Below are 18,849 nucleotides of genomic sequence, written 5' to 3' on the forward strand. Positions count from 1 at the left end.
ATTCTGTGACCACAGGGGTTTTCTCCAGGTGATCTGGTTTCCTTCCACATTCCAAAGACGTGCAGGTTTGTAGGTTAATTGGCTTCTGTGAATTGCCCCTAGTGTGTGGTTGATCTTGTTCTGCATAGACTCGGTGGGCTGAAAGGCCTGTTTCTGCACTGTATCTCTAAACTGAACTAATGTGGGACGAGAAATGGAAGAACATGCATTGATATTATTCCTCATTATTTTTAGAAGGATTTCACGATAAAAACATTAAAAATAGTAGGAGCAGGCATCTGGCCCCTTGAGCCTGCCTGCCATTTAATATGATTGTGGCTCATCTACCCCAGGCCTCATGTCCTATTTTGTGCAAGTTGTCTACAGTGCTCAATTCCCTAATCCTTCAAAAACGTACATTCTTTGTCTTCAAAACCTCTAATGATGTAACTCCACAACTCTCTGGGTTAGAGAATTCCTGAGATTCACCACCCTCTGCGAGGAGTTCTTATGTATCTCAGTTTTTAATTATCAGACCAATACCATCCTCCTCCACCCCCACCCTCCTCACCTACTTCTCTCCAAAGCTGAGGGGAAAGAGTTTTAGAAACTTGAGGGACAACTTGTTCAAATAGTGGTGAATTTATGGTAGTAGTTGCCAAGGGAAGTGGCACATGACCAGAAGCGAGCTGCAGCTCGCTATGGATCGCTGCCGTTTGCACCATCACAGGCGCAGAGTGACGTCATAAACACAGCTCGTTCTCCCGGCGGGTGGGGGGGGGGGGAGCGGGTGTATGGGTGAGGGAGGGGGTGGGGATGTGGGATAAGGGGGGGGTGAGTGGGTAAGGAGGAGGAGGGGGGTTGAGGGGGGAAGGAGTGAGTGAGTGGGGAGGGGAGGGGAGGAGGGGGGTTCAGGGGGGATGGAGTGGGTGTTAGCGACAGCTCGTCGGCCCACAACCCCTCCCCCATCATTGCCCACCACTCCCGTCACTCTGGCGGGTTCTGCCCCTCACGGTCATCGTGGCCCCCCCCCTCATTGGCCATCACTCAGGCAGGTCCCATCGTGACTTCATACGCTGAACATGGCAAGCATCGGTTTCATAAGGTAATTTTTAAACTTTAAAATCTCTCTAACTTTAAAAATATAAGACCAATTTGAATGAAACGTGTCCCCAGGACAAAGGGGTGCTAAAATTGTAGCTGGCGCTATCATGTACCCCCATTCCTTTGTGTATGAACACCGCACAAAGAAATAACCAAATGCACAAAGAAACAAAGGCACAAACATACGGAACAAACAAGATGAGAGTTTTAGGAATATCTAGATGGATTGATGGCCATGGACTCTAAGATCCCCCTGTACATTAAAGCCAATCATTTGCCAATTTTCCTCCCCGTATCACTTAAAATAATGAAAGGGCAGCATGGTGGTGAAGCGGTAGAGTTGCTGCCTTACAGCGCTTGTAGTACCAGAAACCTGGATTCGATCCCAACTATGGATGCTGTCTGTAAGGAGCTTGTACATTCTCCCTGTGACCGCGTGGGTTTTCTCCGAGATCTTTGGTTTCCTCCCACACTCCACAGACGTACAGGTTTGTAGGTTAATCAGCTTGGTATGTGCAAATTGTCCCTATTGTGTATAGGATAGTGTTAATGTGCGGGAATCACTGGTCAGTGCGGAAGGGCCTGTTTCCGCACTGTATCTCAAAACTAAACGAAATGAGATTTGAAGTTTCAAATTCAATTACATATTTCCCTAACCTTTGGAAAATTATTGATAAAAGTTCTGGTTCAAAAGGTTTCCAAACAGAAACAAAATATAAGGATGGTATTTTGGGTATCAGAAAAAACACAAAAAATATGTTAATCACCTCTTGCAGTTCACAAGTCCTTTTTTACTAAAACATAGAACATAAAACAGTACATCATAGAAACAGGCCCTTTACCTCATAATATCTGTGGTAATCATGATGCCAATCTAAACTAATCCCATCTGTCTGGACAAGGTCTATATCCCTCTATTCCCTGTCTGATCACAGCTGTCTAACAACAGAAGTTGTAAAATTAACGAAAAGTGACAATGAATAGAAAACAAAGCTTCTTTGAGTAAATCTTATCACCTTGAGATTGTTAGCCATATCATTTTTTTTTCCTTCTGGTACTTTTGTAGATGGAAACTGAGTTGGAATTGTTCCACAAACAAAATTCACAACTGGAACTTAATATCGGAGAGCTCAAACAGAAACTGAAAGCAACAGAGGCAGAGATGCGTAAAGAAATAGAGAAGGTTTGAATATAATAGATCATGTATGCATGTATATATTGACATAGACAGGCACATAAGATTTGACTTTTTAGCCTCTAATACTTTTATTGCATCAATATTAACATTTGTTATGGTAAAATGAATTTTATGAGTATCATAAAGTGACTTGCACAAATATTTTGATGTGTTATTCTCCAACCGAATACAATAATTAATTTGGCTACAAAAAGCATTACATTTTTAAATTTAAATTAAGCTAAACAGTTCTGATGTCTATGGTTTTTACTTAGAAAAATATCAACTGAAAGGATAATACTAAATAAAGTTTTCATTGCTCATATCAGCTATTGTTATTGAATCCATTGCAATGAAATCACTATTTTAATCCTAACTGAGCATATTTGAAGCAAAACTAGCCCCAGCAGATCTTCTACCAATAGTATTATCAAAATAGGAAAGGAGTCTGTCAATCCCTCCCTCAGCTTTGTTTTTCCATCCTATTAATTTATGTTAATATGTACCTTAAGTCAGTTTATGTGCACATTCCCTTTAGCCATCTCCCTTACAGTCCTTACCAGCACAGGCACTAGCATCGGAACCTAGCAGCAGATACCTATGACTTAATGAAGTTCTCTTACCTGGATGAAATAGTTGTCGGTTCAAGTCTTAACTAAAGACTTACTCAGCATTTTCCATACCACAGTTCAATGACATAACGATGAAGTTCTCCGGTGTTAGAGGTGCCACCTTTGCAGGAGGAATTAAATAGGTGATGTATTTTCCATTTTAAGTAGAAATAGGTGATCCTGGAAAAAGAACAAAGCCGTTCTCCTTCAATGCTAACCATTATTTATCTCTCAACTAATACCTAAATAGATCCTTTTCATAAATTGGCTGCAATATTTCTTGTATGCCGATACGATTGTGTTTCAAAAAGCACATAATTAGTTCTAAAGCTCTCTTGGACATCTTGCATCATAATAAGGTAAATATAAATGCTGGGCACATCTTTCTTTTTGAAGGCAAATGGTTAGTAGATCATGGGTGATTTAAAGTGTCCCATCTCCATTACAGTGTTTTATATAGTTTATAAATCCATTCCACAGTCATATTAATGTTTAAAATTCTAATTCCTGTGACTACAGATGTTGCAACCTGAGGCCCCTATGTTATTGCTGTCCACTGCACAGGGTACAAGCTGCCCAATCAATGTGTCGAGGAAGTCTTCAGAAACACATTCTGCTTTTGCTACTTTCTCTACTTTTCTCATAAACTCTCTCCATCCACCCCAACCCAACCCTTCCTGCATTTTGCCCATCTACATTGCAGACATTGAGGCCACAGGCAAAGTTGTTTAATTGCACAGGTCAATTGCTTCTTAAAGAAGGGGTAGGCACAGCAGTAATAGTTGCTTAAAAAAAGAATGACTCAATTCACGTATTCTTGGTGAGCATCATAGAGTTATAGAGTCATAGACTGATACAGTGTGGAAACAGGCCTTCAGCCCAACTTGCCCACACCGGCCAAAGCCTCCCAGCTACACTAGTCCCACCTGCCAGCATTTGGTCCATATCCCTCCAAATCTGTCCTATCCATGTACCTGTCCAACAGTTTCTTAAATGTTGGGAAAGTCCCTGCCTCAACTACCTCCTCTGGCAGCTTGTTCCATACGTCCACCACCCTTTGTGTGAAAAAGACAATTTGACAGTTTATGCTATCTGAAAGACATGGTTACCAAATAAGGGATAAATCAAATTTCTAATCAAAAATACTTCAAATTAAATGATTTTATTCTTTTAAAAATTCCCCTTTTCCCATTCTTAGAGACATCTGTTCATTTGTAATGGTTTCCCATTCTTTACCTTTCAGGTGCATACTGTAGAATCAGTCGTCAAACGTTTTAAGACTGATGTATACAACTGTGTGGGGTTTATTCAGGATCCAAAAAAACTGAAGGAAAGTGTGCAGCAACTGTACGAGAAATATGTACCTCAGTCGGATGTGGTAAGGCCATATGTACAATTGAAATACTTACATTGTGCATCTTAGTAAGACTATACCTTCTTTACTCTGTAGAGCTATTGAAATTAGACACACAACTGTGTCCATTGCTAAGGCTTGTTTATCCTGTTAAATATCCGCAAGGGGCACATGAAGCAATGACCAAGAAAGCATACCAACGCCTCTACCTCCTTAGAAGGCTTAGGAAGTTTGTACGGAGTTTGTACGTTCTTGCCGTGACCTGCGTGGGTTTTCTCCGAGATCTTCGGTTTCCTCCCACACTCCAAAGGCGTACAGGTTTGTAGGTTAATTGGCTGGGCAAATGTAAAAATTGTCCCTAGTGGGTGTAGGATAGTGTTAATGTACGGGGATCGCTGGGCGGCGCGGACCCGGTGGGCCGAAGGGCCTGTTTCCGCGCTGTATCTCTAAATCTAAAAAAAATCATGTCCGCTACAACTCTCACCAACTTCTACAGATGCGCCACAGGGAGAATTTTATCAGGATGCAACACAGCTTGGTTTGGGAACAGCTCCATCCAAGACTGCAAGAAATTATGGGCGCAGCCCAGACCATCACACAAACCAACATCCCTGCCACTGACTCCATTTATACCTCACACTGCCTCGGCAAGGCCAGCAGCATAATCAAGGACGAGTTGCACCCTGGCCACCCCCTCTTCTCCCCCCTGCCATCAGGCAAAAGGTACAATAGACAATAGACAATAGGTGCAGGAGGAGGCCATTCGGCCCTTCGAGCCAGTACCGCCATTCAATGTGATCATGGCTGATCATTCTCAATCAGTACCCCGTTCCTGCCTTCTCCCCATACCCCCTGACTCCGCTATCCTTAAGAGCTCTTTCTAGCTCTCTCTTGAATGCATTCAGAGAATTGGCCTCCACTGCCTTCTGAGGCAGAGGATTCCACAGATTCACAACTCTCTGACTGAAAAAGTTTTTCCTCATCTCTGTTCTAAATGCCCTACCCCTTATTCTTAAACTGTGGCCTGGCTGGTCATTGAGGCCCTCGAGTCGACACCGACCAGCGATTCCCACACATTAACACTACCCTACACAATGTTACATTTATACCAAGCCAATTAACCTACAAACCTGTACTTTTTTGTATAGAAATGTGAAAACTCACACCTCCAAATTCAAGGACAGTTTCTTCCCAGCTGACTCTCCCAGCAACCTTTCAACCTCTTGCTGATCATGCATCTATCTAAAATATTCAAGGAATCCATATTTTGCATTTGATTCCCCTAGCAATTAATGGTAACACTTAATTGTTTTCCTAATTAGTTGTAGTAGCCTTTAGTGAATCAAGCAAAATCATGAGAGGCCCTGTAAGCCAGGACTCATCCCTCAGAGTAATGCCAGCCACAGAAAATGTCTGCCAGTGGGAACACCCTCAGGCTGAAGTAGTCACATGCTTCCTGGAAACATGACATTCATCACCAGGGAACTCTTCTTACAATCTACTACCATCTGCACATTGAGAAAATGAAAAAAAATCCTGTTCCTAACCTTGCCTGTGTTTTTAAAGGGCATGCGTGTAGCTGATTCAGCAAGCCAGCGTTGTTTATAACTCTCAGTAACACTCCCTGGGAAGTAGGCTTTGTGAACATCTCTGAATCATTTCCTCTGGTCATCTGGTAATCTTAATGATAGGGTTTGATTACTCTAACATTGTGTACAACTGTAACATAACATCCCAACTTCCATGCTCAATCTGAGTTGAGTCTGAAGAAGGGTCTCCACCCGAAAAGTCACCTATCCATGTTCTCCAGAGATGCAATCTGACCTACTGAGTTACTCCAGCATTTTGTGTCCTTTTCTGTACTCAATTCTCTGACTGATGAAGGCCAGTGTGCCAAAAGCCTTCTTCACCACCCTATCTACCTGCAGTGCCACTTTCAGGAAATATGTATTTGTACTCCAAGCTCCCTCTGAACTTCACCACACCCCAGGATATTTAATTGTAGTTAATTACTTGACAAAATCTAACTTCCAATTTAAATGGTCCACATGAATTAGTTTTTCCGCTTTAACTATTTTCTACTTTCCAGTTTGATATTACAGCTGTTGATTCAGATATTCAGCGAGAGTTTGGACGACAGAGATATCACCTGGAGAAAAGCATTGCAACACTTCAGAAAAAACTAGTGAAAGATGCGGAGATTCACCGAGCTGACAACGTCCGCATTATGCAGGTAATAAATTCAAGCCTGGGCAACAGAGTATTGCATCTTTGTTGAAAGAAACAGTTAATACATTTAAGTCAGAGAATTTAACATTTTTGTTGGTCATGTCTGATTCTTCTATTGTTTTCATTAGGTCGGACATTGTATGTCATGTGAACTCCATTCATTTTTAATGTTTGAAACCTAGCCTTTTGGTTATATTGACCTCATTATTAATTTTCCCAAAGGAAGGTTTAACATCATTATTATGAATTATTCATTCATAAAAACTGTATAACTAGATCAGCAATCCTGGCATGGATTGCATTTGCTAATGTATGTTTGAATAAATTTTAAGGACCTTCATAATAAACAGATTTTTCCCTTTTGTGATGGACGTGAGTAATCACCAGAAGTGCCAAGGAAAATATGATGGAAAGTGTTCTGAGCCACCATCCACTTAAATTAATTGGAAAGATTAGTTGGCATCTATTCTGAGTTTACAGTCCTACTGTAACCTCTAGTGCATATTGCCCAGGTGACTACATTTGAACAAACAAGATCTTTCAGCATCAGGCAAACATTTTACAGTAGTTCACTTGAAGGGAAGTTTTTTTAGGAACCTGGTCCACTTTGGTTTGAAGCCCAAATTGTGACATGGTCTGTCCAGCTGCCAGGGTGAAACATGCTCTCCTTCAGTGCCCTTAGTTGATTGGAAAGTGGAGGAGTGGGTGTGGCAGTTCAATTGAAGCGACATTTTTCTCGGCCATAATTTCGAGCATCCAGGAATAGGAAATATTTCAGAAAAGTAGAGACCGTGCTATGGGTGTTGTACGCCAAGCGGTATTTTAAATTTGGATAACTTTAGGCTCAAATTCAAAAACCAGCTAGCATAAAAATCCCTCCCCCATCTCAGATCTTCCATCCTCTATCTGTTTCAGACTACAATATCCAATACTTAACGAGCCACAGTTCCCTGGCTTCAGTAATGGCTACAAAAAGACATTGTATTTAACAAGCTCCCCACGACTGTCTACAGCTATTGTCTCAGGCTTAACTAATTTGCCTGCGATGTCACCATTTTAATAGAAACATTGAAAATAAGTGCAGGAGGAGGCTATTTGGCCCTTCGAGCCAGCACCTTATGTGACTTGAGCTTGGATTCTGATCACATTAATGTCTTATTACAGTGACTGCTCTCTTTGTAATTCACCCCTTTCCATCATTCCATCTGCAGCTGAAATCACATGTTTGTGCTTGCCTAACCCCTTGCATCCATGACCAGCATCTCCGACTAAGTTCCCTCCTCTGAAAAGTTTCAGTCCTCTGAAAACCTGAGGCATATATACTCTGTCCTGAATCAGATCCACTTCAGTCATTATCCTGGTTATGCCTCAAAGTTCAAAATGTCTTCCTGCTATAAAAATGTTTTCATTGCCTTGTTCTTTCTGTATCTTAACCCTACAAATTTCACCCCACTCCCCCACCAGTGGTCCTTATGTCTCTAGCCATGTTTGATCTATGCTCTGGAATTATTTTCCTAAATCAATCTGCGTCCCTATATTTCATTTCCATGTAGCCCTTCCTCATGTTTAAATTGTTCCTTCATGTGTTTTTCTCCATCTCTGTATCTTTCCTTTGTCTAATATCCCTACGTGAAGCTCATTGGGGTACTTAAAAGCGCTACATGAATGGAGAAAATTGTATAGCAATGTTGGAACTTCAGTCTACAGACAGATTATTTTCAGATTTTTTCGAAAAGGTAAATCATTTAATGTTAAAAAGATGGAAATTTTTAAATTTACATGACTATTTAACATTATTGCCCATCAACGATACGGCCCCAAATGACCTAATGAGGAATAAAGAATCGTTGTGGGAAAGTTATATTCCCATCTTAGACTTAAACTAGCTCTTGCAAAACCATTGGGTTCCTTTATTGTGATGTTCTAAATTTTTCCTTGCCTTTATAGACAAACAACATTGTAATTATTTGTACAATTCATTCCACTTTGAGTTAGGAACTAACTAAGGCCAAGTCTTTTTGATTTCTCAGGAAAACGTTGCGTTAATTAAAGAGATAAATGATCTACGGCAGGACCTGAAGATTGCCCGCATCAAGGTACATGATTTGGAAGTAACCATTGGAACCCACAGAAAGACTAAGAAACCATGTGCCGCAGACTTTAAAGGTAAAATATTTCAATCTCAATAAACTAACAGCGAAACAACAAGGGAAAATCTTGCAAGTCCAATTAATCTCCTATATAGAATCAGCATCCCAGTATATGTATTCATCACAATTATGCATACCAGGCAAATTTGACTGGAAATGGTTCAATTATATTTTGGAAATAAATCGTAAGGTCATAAGCCATAGGAGCAGAATTAGGCCATTCGGCCCATCAAGTCTGCTCCGCCATTCAATCATGGCTGATCTATCCCTCCCTCCTAACCCAATTCTCCTGCCTTCTCCCCATAACCCCTGACACCCTGTACTAATCACGAATCTATCTATCTCTGGCTTAAAAATCTCCATTGGCGGCCTCCATAGCCTGGCAAAGAATTTCACAGATACACCATCCTCTGACTAAATAAATTCCTCCTCATCTCCTTCCTAAAGGAATGTTGTTTAATCCTTTGAAACATTAAAATTTGGAATAATTTTCCAGTATTGTTTTGCGTTAGAGATTTAACACGTTAAATCTCTAAGGCAAAACAATATGGAAAAGACTAAAACAAAAATTATTTTCACATCCGTAAGAAAAAAGAGTAGTTTCATACTCATGGCCAAAAATGATGCAGGCTCACTTTTAAGCATGGGTAACATCCTTGACCAGAAAAGCCTAACTCTGAAGACCTTTTTATACAGTTATCATCTTATGGGTGAATTTTCACAGTATCTCCCACTTTCACAATGTTATCTTACTAAGGTTTCTATATTATTCCAATGTTAAAACAAATAATTAGAACTCCAGTAGATCACTTTCATTGTCTCCTCCAGTGACAAATCCCTGTTCTAATATCATCTACCTGTCTCATGTTTATATTAAAAATGTACTTTGCATCATCTTAATTGTTCTCCATGGTTTCACAGTTGTAAAACAGGACATATCAAGTCATGTGTTAAAATGCCAGGCATTCATAAGCAATTCCAAACATTGCAAGATAGAAAAAAACTAGTGAGTGAGAATGCAGGGAATCACAAATATTAGTCTGTTATTATTAATAGTCTATCTATTATGAGGGAAGTAGTAACTATAATAAGACTGGGCAGAGTCAATTTCAATTTATGTCAGAAAATTATTTTTGATTTGTCTTTTGGATTTCTTTTGTAACTATCAGAAAAGATGAGAACAAATTAGTTGATGTGATGTGTTTAGACTAGTCGAAGACTATCAATAAGGTGCTGCACAGAGGATTATTAAACAATATTAGATCATCCAGTAGAATGGGTAGTATACTGATGTGGACTGAGGCTGGTTTACAGGAGAGAAATGGGATTGATTGTGGGACTAGAAGGCTGTGAATTCTAAGATACCATAAGAATCAGTGCTACTCATCATTTATATCAATGATTTCGATATTGGGACCAAGTATAATATATCTAAGTTTGCCAGTGAGGCAAAACAATGTAGGATGTCGGGCTTTGCAGAGTATGTAAGGACCCCTCAGAGGGATATGGATAGGCTGAGTGAGTAGGCAGGTTTGTGGTATATGGGGAATATATTGTTAGAAAAAAGTAAAGGCTGCATAATTTTAAAAAGGAAAGAGATTGAAAGATGTTTAGGGTTTAGTTTTAGTTAGAAATACAGCGTGGAAACAGGCCCTTTGGCCCACAGTGTCCACACTGACCAGCAATCCCCGCACTTTAACACTATCCTACACAGACTAAGGACAATTTACACATACACCAAGCCAATTAACCTATATACCTGTACGTCTTTGGAGTGTGGGAGGAAACCGAAGATCTCAACGAAAACCCATTCGGTCACGGGGGGAACGTACAAACTCCATTCAGACAGCACCCATAGTCGGGATCGAACCCGAGTCTCTGGCGCTGCTAGTGCTGTCAGGCAGCAACTCTACCGCTGCGCCACCGTGGCCGTTGTTGTTCAGAGGGATATGGGCGGCCTTGTTCTTGAAAATCTGAAAGTTAGCATACTGGAACTGCACTAATTATGAAACAAATGGCATTTGGCCTTTAGTGCGGGAGGATTTGAGTATAAAAGTAGGAAACATCTCACTGGTATTACAGGCTCCCAGGGTGATAGCATTAAATATTGTGTACGTCTGCCCCTCCCAATGCCTGAATATACATAATTGTGAGAGTGTGCAAAATGTTCACAAAATGATTTTTGGGAGAGGAACGGGGATCATCCCTGGAAAAGATATTCAGCCGACTAACCCTGTACTTTCCAGAGTTTAGATGAATGAGAAATTATCGCAAAGAAACAAAAAAAACTTAAACGGTTTGAGAGGGTAGGTACAGAGTTGATGTCTATTCACTGGCTGGTGTATCGAGAAGCAGGAGTAAAATGTTCTACACAGAATGCCATTGCATTTAATCAGGACAGAGATCTACAGACTTTTCATAATTATAAATGTCAAGAGATATGAGGATCAGTGCAGAAAACTGGCAATGAGGTGAAAAGTCAACCATGACTTTATTGAATGATAGAGCAGGCATAAGAGGTTGAATGGCCAATTCCTGCTTCAGTTTCTTTTGTAATGTTCAATGCCAAGGCATTTTGGAAAGGGTCTCTTTGGAGTCACAGAGCTTGGAAGCAGGCCATTCCGGCCACCATGTCCATGCTGATCAGTGGGGACTCAACCATGGTTTATTTGTGTCATCTGATAAATTGTGTTTCATTGAGCGCTTCAGTAGTAAGGACATATTCATGTGCTTATTTCTTTGCATTGAGAAACTTTTTTCTGGTCTGAATATCAGATAAAAGAACAAATGCGTCTGTTTTGCTTTTTTTCCCCCAGACAATTGTTCACGAAGTGAAACAATTACACGACTTAATTTCGACCAGGAGTCAGAACGGATCATTGAAATGCAGCAGCTTGAAATGAACAAACTTCGGGAAAAAATTCAGACATTAGAGGAACGTGAACAACAGCCTTTAACAATGTTACCTGCACTTCATGCCTTATGAACATTTGAGAAACTAGTGCAGTGTATTAAATATTGTGTACGTCTGCCCCTCCCAAAGACTGAATATACATATGCAACGCAGTGGCAAAGCAACTTGTTGCACTGATATGCAACGCAGTGGCAAAGCAACTTGTGATATGCAACGGTTCATATTACATCTACAGCTTTATCTCCCCTTTTAAAAGCTGTTTAAATCCCATCTCTTTCAGTGCAATTAAGTGGTCACTGCTTTAAGGATGCCTTATTAACTTTTTCATTATATATATTTCATTAAGCAAAATTGATTCCAAAACAGTTAGATTTTTAACTTTTGTTCAACTTGCTTTTTGAACCAAATCAGTTTTTTAAACATATAATAAAATAGTTTCATTGTTTTTGATGTGAAGATAGAAACAATTCACAGAATCCTATTACTTGGAGCAATGACAAAAACAGCTATGTGCAGCACAAATTATAACTCTGCAAGTTCAAGGTCAGTTGCTGTCAACAAATTAAAGGAATCATTGTCTTCATGTTTTCATGCTTCTGTCTGTTTATGCTGGCAGTTTCTCTAATTGGATACTGGAATTTTACGCTCGATTCCTCCTTATATTTTAGTTCCTCCGGTTTTTCTGGAAGAAAACCTCCTTTTTTATTGCTGACACAGAATGCGGAGTAAAATATTAAGCTGTACTTTCCACCTGTTATGGTCAATAAAAGCAATACCAACCAGTAGTGATAATCGCACGTTTAAGTGCTAGTGATGCAAGATAAGTTTTCCCCCTATCTTCTTTCAGCTGGGAATCTGTACATGTGCTGGTTTTGTCCATTGGCACAATAGTACCAGTGGGTACCATCTTCTAAATTAGATATTAAACCGAAACTGTGTCCATTTCAAGGCACTCTTTTGAAGTTCTATCAATATGTTGCCTCACATTTATCCCTCAATCAATATCATTAAATTGATTTACAGCTTCCATTGATATAACCACATTTACATAGGAAAGTGGATCTGTGGGCATCTGGTGAACCTGTTCTGGGTCTCAGGCAGTGCTTTCACATGTGCACTTGTCAGAAGGTATAAAAAACATACATGAATGACTTGGATATGGATATGAGAGGTATGAAAAGGAAGTTAGCAAATAGCACTATGATTGGTAGAGTTGTTGATAGTGTGGTGTGGAAGGTACTGCAGGGAGATGGGTTGGTGAACTGGGCTTAATAATGCCTAGTAGAGTTTAAACTAGGCAAATGAGAGGAGATTCATTTTGGGATACCAACAAGGCAAAGACCTACGCCATGAATGATCGGGTCTTCGGGAGTATTGAGGACCTTGGATACAAGTCCTTGAAGATGACAACACAGGTAAATAACATGGAAAGAAAGGCATATGGCATGCTGGCCTTCATTAGCCGGGCTATCGAATGCAGAAGTAGGGAGATTAGGCTCCAACTTTACAAAATCTTGGTTAGACGCAGTTCTGACCACAATGCAATGTGCTGGAATAAGGGCAGAGCAGGTTTTAGTTTTTGATCCAGAAATACATGGAGGAAACGAGGCTCTTCGGCCCACTTAGTCTGCATGGACCAACAATCCTCGTACACAAGCACTATCCTACACACTAGGTATAATTTACCAAAGCCAATTAACCTAGAAACTGCACGCCTTTGGAATGTGAGAGGAAACCAGAGCACCTGGAGAAAACCCACGTGGTCACAGGGAGAACGCACAAACTCCGTACAGACAGCACCCACTGTGCTGCCCAGGTGTGAGATAATTAGAAGAGAACCAGTGGGCAATATTTTTTACCCAAATGGATTTGCTGGGATGGAGCAGTTCAGTTATGAGTGAGACTGAGAATCTGCACCTGTTCACCTTGGAGCAGAGTAGGTTAGGAGGGCGCATGATTGAGGTATATAAAGTTCTGGGGGGGTGTAGGAAACTTTTCCCATGTTAGGGGTAGATCAATCTAGAAGACACAGATTTAGGGGAGGAGGAAAAGATTTAGAGGGTATCTGAAGGGGACCATCTTCACCCAGAGAGAGGTAAGCTCCTGGAATACACTGCCTGAGTGATGCAATGAAGCTGGGTCACTGATAGCATTTAATAAGGCGATTTGTTTTCAGGTATTGAGAAGAATTGATAGGATGAACTATCAGGTTTGAATGAACCTCTCATGTTATCAGACTCTTGAACAGACCTATCAGGTCTCCCCTCAGCCTCTGATGCTCCATAGAAAACATCCAAATTTGGCCAACCTATCCTTATAGCTAATATCTCTAACCTAGGAAGCATTTTGGTAAACGTCTTTTGCACCCACTCCAAAGCCTCAACATCCTTCCTGAAATGGGGTGACCAGAAGTGTACATAATACTTCAGATGCAGCTTAAGCCAAAGTCCTATAAAGTTACATCATACCTTTCCAACTGTTATACTCAATGCTCTGACTTATGAAGGCAAGCATACCATATGACTTCTTTACCCCTCTACCTACTTGTTTTTTTCCACTTTCAAGGAGCTTATAGACTTGGACCTCAAGAACCCTGTGTACGTTAATGCACTTAAGGGTCTTGCCATTGACTGGATACTTGCCCCTTACTTTCAAATACCCAAAGTGCAACACCTCGCACTGAGTCATAGTCATAGAGTCATCAAGTGATACAGTGTGGAAACAGGCCCTTTGGCCCAACTTGCCCACACTGGCCAACATGTCCCAGCTACACTAGTCCCACCTGCCCGCGTTGGTCCATATCCCTCCAAACCTGTATCCCTTCATGTACCTGCCGAACTGTTTCTTAAATGTTGGGATAGTCCCAGCCTCAACTACCTCATCTGGCAGCTTGTTCCATACACCCACCACCCATTGTGTGAAATGTTACCCCTCAGATTCCTATTAAATCTTTTCCCCTTCACCTTAAACTTATGTCCTCTGGTCCTCGATTCATCTATCCCGGGCAAGAGACTCTGTGCATCTACCACATCTATTCCTCTCATGATTTCATACACCTCAACGAGATCACCCCTCATCCTCCTGCGCTCCAAATAATAGAGTCCCAAACTACTCAACCTCTCCCTGTAGCTCACACCCTCTAGGCCTGGCAACATCCTTATAAATGTTTCTGTACCCTTTCCAGCTTGACAACATCTTTCCTATAACATGGTGCCCAGAACTGAACACAATAGTCTAAATGCGGCCTCACCAACGTTTTGTACAACTGCAACATGACCTCACAACTTCTATACTCAATACTCTGACTGATGAAAGCCAATGTGTCAAACAGCTTTTTGACCACCCTATCCACCTGCGACCGCCTTCAGGGAACAAAGCACCTGCACTCGTCGATCCCTCTGCCCTACAGCACTCCCCAGAGCTCCACCATTCACAGTGTAGGTCCTGCCCACATTAGACTTCCCAAAATGCAACATCTCACATTTCTCTGTATTAAATTGTATAAATGAAATAGTATTAAATTAAAAAAACTGCTCGTTTAAACTCAGTCTGCCATTTCTCCATCCGTTTCTGTAGCTGAACTTTATCGCGCTGCGTACTCCAGCAATTACTGCAAGGAAAAGAAGGATGTCCTTGTGGGTTTTAAAATAAGAACCTCAGAAACAGGAATAAGATGAGGTCTCTCAAACCTGCTTAGTCATTCAATGACACGATTGCCGATAACATCTTGGCTTCAACTCAATTTTCCCACTCACTTTCCATACCCTTTGAGGTTCAACTGTCTGTTGCTTTCTACCTTGAATACACTCAATGACTTTGGGAAATTAAAGATATTTTCCTATTCTAAGCCATTTACTTGGACCACAACCATACCAATGTGAAACCAACCTCCAGAAGAAGCTCTTGAAAATGGAGGAGAGGGTTTTTAATCAAGATAAAGTTGCCAGAATATTGTAGTAGAGTTCATCTCCATAATCATCCCGTCCTTTCCTTCCATGGCAAAGGTAAGAATGGGTGGTTAACTGAGATATCTGAACTCAACGGAGATTGGTATTAATTGGGATATTCATGTTCCCCATCTTCTATATTCCTGCTTTAATTACAGCACAAAATGGTTCATTGGCAGAAGGCTGCTTTGAAACATACTTAATGAATTATCAACCTTGTGTTTATCCTTTTTATCTGTGCTTCGGGTAAGTTAATTCAAAGTTTACGATATATGATATTTATCAATGGGATTTTTGGTGCATTTGGTTAGCAGCAACCCAACAACGTGAAGCATTCAACTTGAGTCCTTCAAAGTCCCTTCTGCATTGTAAAATACAAGGCAGAAACGGGTAGAACCTGGCGTAATCAAATCTCAATTCGCAGTAGACGCCGGATTACCTGCGCAAGCAAGCTCGCCCTTCCCTTGAAATACTTGCGTGTGCATTCCACGTTAAACCTGCTCCGGACCAGAAGTGGGTGGAGTTAAAATGCAATCACAGTATACCCCAACAAACAAAACCCTCCAGAAGCGTGACACGAAGACTTTCCCAGAGTGTCACCTCGATAACAGTGCCGAAAACAACCTGAAGACCAGAGTCTCTCTCACCTGAGCACTGACCAAATGCGGGTGAAAAAGTTGACTGGAAGCCGAGGCAACTTGAGTACTCAGGTAAAAGGGACTGAAAGAATGAACCAGCGCGGGACCAGGAAATGAAAAAGGCCAAGTTTCAGAAGCCGGGCCGAATCAGGGAAGTAAAGAAAAAAATACCCACTTCACAGAAGGCAGGTGGAATCCGAAACAAAGAACAAGGCTTGGTTATTTAATATATGTACTGGTCCTGCTGGAAAGGGTCAAACACATCTCGTACTCCGGAGGGGATCCACAATACTCGGAGCAACACAACAGGTAATACCTGTTGGATTTGAAGCCGAGCCTGGGGAAATTGTAGTCCTTGTCCACACTAAGCCTGTGTGTAGTTGTATCCTGGTTGTTTAATGGAAAGCAAGTGTCAATTCTGAACCAGGAAATTCGTCTGAAGATTGTGCAGAGTTCAATATGTCAAGGATGCAGCAAACAGATGATTAAATACCGAAAGCCAGACGGAACCCCCCAGGAGATCGTCAGCAAGTTTAAATGCCTGCACTTGGCTCTGACTGTCTCTGCGGCCACGTCATCTGATGCCCACTCTCTGCGTGGGAAAAGCTGACAATTTGAAGGTTTAATGAAATGCAGATCCCGTCATGAAAAATGGACAACGTCGTTATTGAAAAGAGCAAGAGGTAAAACAAAAAGTGAAGGGTGCTTCTAGATACGGGCTTGCCATACACTTGGAAAACGAAGTCTGAAGAAGGGTCGAAACGTCACCCCTTCATTGTCTCCAGAGATGCTGCCTGTCCCGCTGAGTTACTCCAGCATTTTGTGTCTACCTTCGATTTAAACCAGCATCTGCAGTTCTCTCCTACACATACTTGGAAAACTATTTGTGTCTCTGACTCCAGGAGAATTGTCACGACTACCGAAAGAGCAGCGTTTCCTGGCGCTTGGGATAAAGCTAAAATATGTGATAATGAGGAAATAATGGTAAGAGCGAAATTCACTTGTATTTTCGTCCATTCCATATGAATTGTGTTAACACTGTGATTTAATGTATCTAGAGAAAATAGAAACGGAGAACTTATAAAATATGTTTCTATCTCCAGATCACATTGGCACCCCGATGAGCTGAGCGATGAGCGACTTACAAAAGTGTAACTTTTATGAGTCTCGGACATTAGGGATATTTGCAACATAGCTGCCAGCTTCCAAAACTCTTTGAAATGCATCGTTTGCTTATTTAATGCCCGGTGTTTTGAAGACTTGCCTTGATTTCTTCTCATTTTGGGTGCGGATTGACAATATCTCCAGATGTCTGAGCTAACCGAGATCACTTCTGGCCGTTTACCAGCGAATCGCTCCAGGATCCAGCAGAGCATCTTGGACGATCAGGTGGAACTGTGGTGGTTCCACGATATGAAACGAGTGCTGCTGTTTTACGCCGTGGCTTTGTTCTTGATTTTAGGGACTGGGATAGGGGGGATTGTTGTGCTATCAACGGCCACCAGTAAATCAGGCGAATGGAGGCTTGGCGTAGGGATTCTCTTGTGTTTATTATGTTTAGTTATTCTCTTTCAACAAATATTGACCTCCGCGCTCCTGGATACGAACTGTGTGAGGAACAGAGCACGCATTGACAAGTTGAGGAGTGGTAGTCTACTTGATTATCTTGTTATTTTGTTCACTGGATCTACAGTGCTCAGCTGCGGCTATGTCCTGATAATAGTGGTCAATTCTGAGTGGTATCCTGCATCTAGTTTTTGGAGTGATAAATTAATCGCAGGAGTGACTCTAACGGTGGCTGGCTCCATTATCCTGCTCTCGCTAGTTTCCTATGTATCAATTTTCGAATTCTATCCGAAAATCAGAGCCAGGTTCACAGACAGGAGGGAACAAAATGTTTTTACCATTTCTGGAAGTGACGCTGTGGAGAGGCAAACGCCGATCTCCACGAGTACCTCCGACCTATTATGAAGCAGCGGACGACTGAGGTTATTATTGCAAGACAATGAATTGCCCTGACATTGAGAACTCTGTACAAAGTAGATTTGGTTCATCTCCATTTACTCATGAATGTCGAAATAAATGCAAAAGGACATCTGACGTCAAATACTGGGTTTTATTAATGGGGCGGCTCAGTGGTAGAGCTAGTGACCAGATTTCAATCCTGACCTTGGCTGCTGTCTGTGTGGAGTTTGCAAGTGCTCTGTCTCACAGTGTAGGTTTCCTCCCTGGGATGTGGGAGGAAACTGGAACACCTAAAGAAGTGCAGATTGATAGGTTAACTGGCCATTGTAATTTGCCCCCTCTCCCCAGTGTATAGGTGGGTGTTGGATTCTGAGGGGAGTTGATGGGAATGTGGAAAGAATAAAATGAGATTGATGTAAATCAATCTAAATGGGAGCTTGATATCTAGGATGGGCTCAATGGGCTGAAGGGCCTGTTGCTGTACTGTATGACTTTATGAACTTCTTTAATCACAGGGTAGTTAATCTGTGGAACACATTACAAACCGAGGGCTGTGGAGGCCAAGTCGGTGGATATTTTTAAGGCAGATATAGACAAATTCTTGATTGGAACGGGTGTCAAGGGTTATGGGGGGAAGGCAGGAAAATGGGATTAGGAGGCAGAGATCAGCCACGATTGAATGGTGGAGTAGACTCGATGGGCCGAATGGCCTAATTCTACTCCTAAAAATTTGTGAGCTGGTGAACTTGTGACTCAATTATAACAAGGGATTTAACGGTAT

General features: G+C 41.4%; 2 protein-coding genes across 2 annotated transcripts in view; both read left to right on the forward strand.

The window, feature by feature from the left end:
* cfap57 (cilia and flagella associated protein 57) overlaps positions 1-12,176 on the forward strand; it is a 44,456-nt gene extending 32,280 nt beyond the window's left edge. The window contains exons 18-22 of the mRNA XM_078407917.1: positions 2,150-2,266; positions 4,115-4,249; positions 6,315-6,458; positions 8,485-8,620; positions 11,421-12,176. Of these exons, the coding sequence (XP_078264043.1) occupies positions 2,150-2,266; positions 4,115-4,249; positions 6,315-6,458; positions 8,485-8,620; positions 11,421-11,590 (702 nt within the window). The 3' untranslated portion in view covers positions 11,591-12,176. The remainder of the gene's footprint in view (positions 1-2,149; positions 2,267-4,114; positions 4,250-6,314; positions 6,459-8,484; positions 8,621-11,420) is intronic.
* A 5,235-nt stretch (positions 12,177-17,411) lies between these two features.
* On the forward strand, positions 17,412-18,539 carry LOC144598043 (transmembrane protein 125-like). Its single transcript, XM_078407918.1, has one exon. The coding sequence runs from the start codon at positions 17,412-17,414 to the stop codon at positions 18,072-18,074; it is 663 nt and encodes a 220-aa protein (XP_078264044.1). The 3' UTR covers positions 18,075-18,539.
* Positions 18,540-18,849: the final 310 nt, after the last annotated feature.

The sequence above is a fragment of the Rhinoraja longicauda genome, chromosome 11, assembly GCF_053455715.1.
Source record: "Rhinoraja longicauda isolate Sanriku21f chromosome 11, sRhiLon1.1, whole genome shotgun sequence".
Lineage (NCBI taxonomy): Eukaryota > Metazoa > Chordata > Chondrichthyes > Rajiformes > Arhynchobatidae > Rhinoraja > Rhinoraja longicauda.

Bases quoted from the DNA above. Each gene is read 5' to 3' on its own strand.
- LOC144598043 (XM_078407918.1), top strand. From the start codon at position 17,412: ATGTCTGAGCTAACCGAGATCACTTCTGGCCGTTTACCAGCGAATCGC.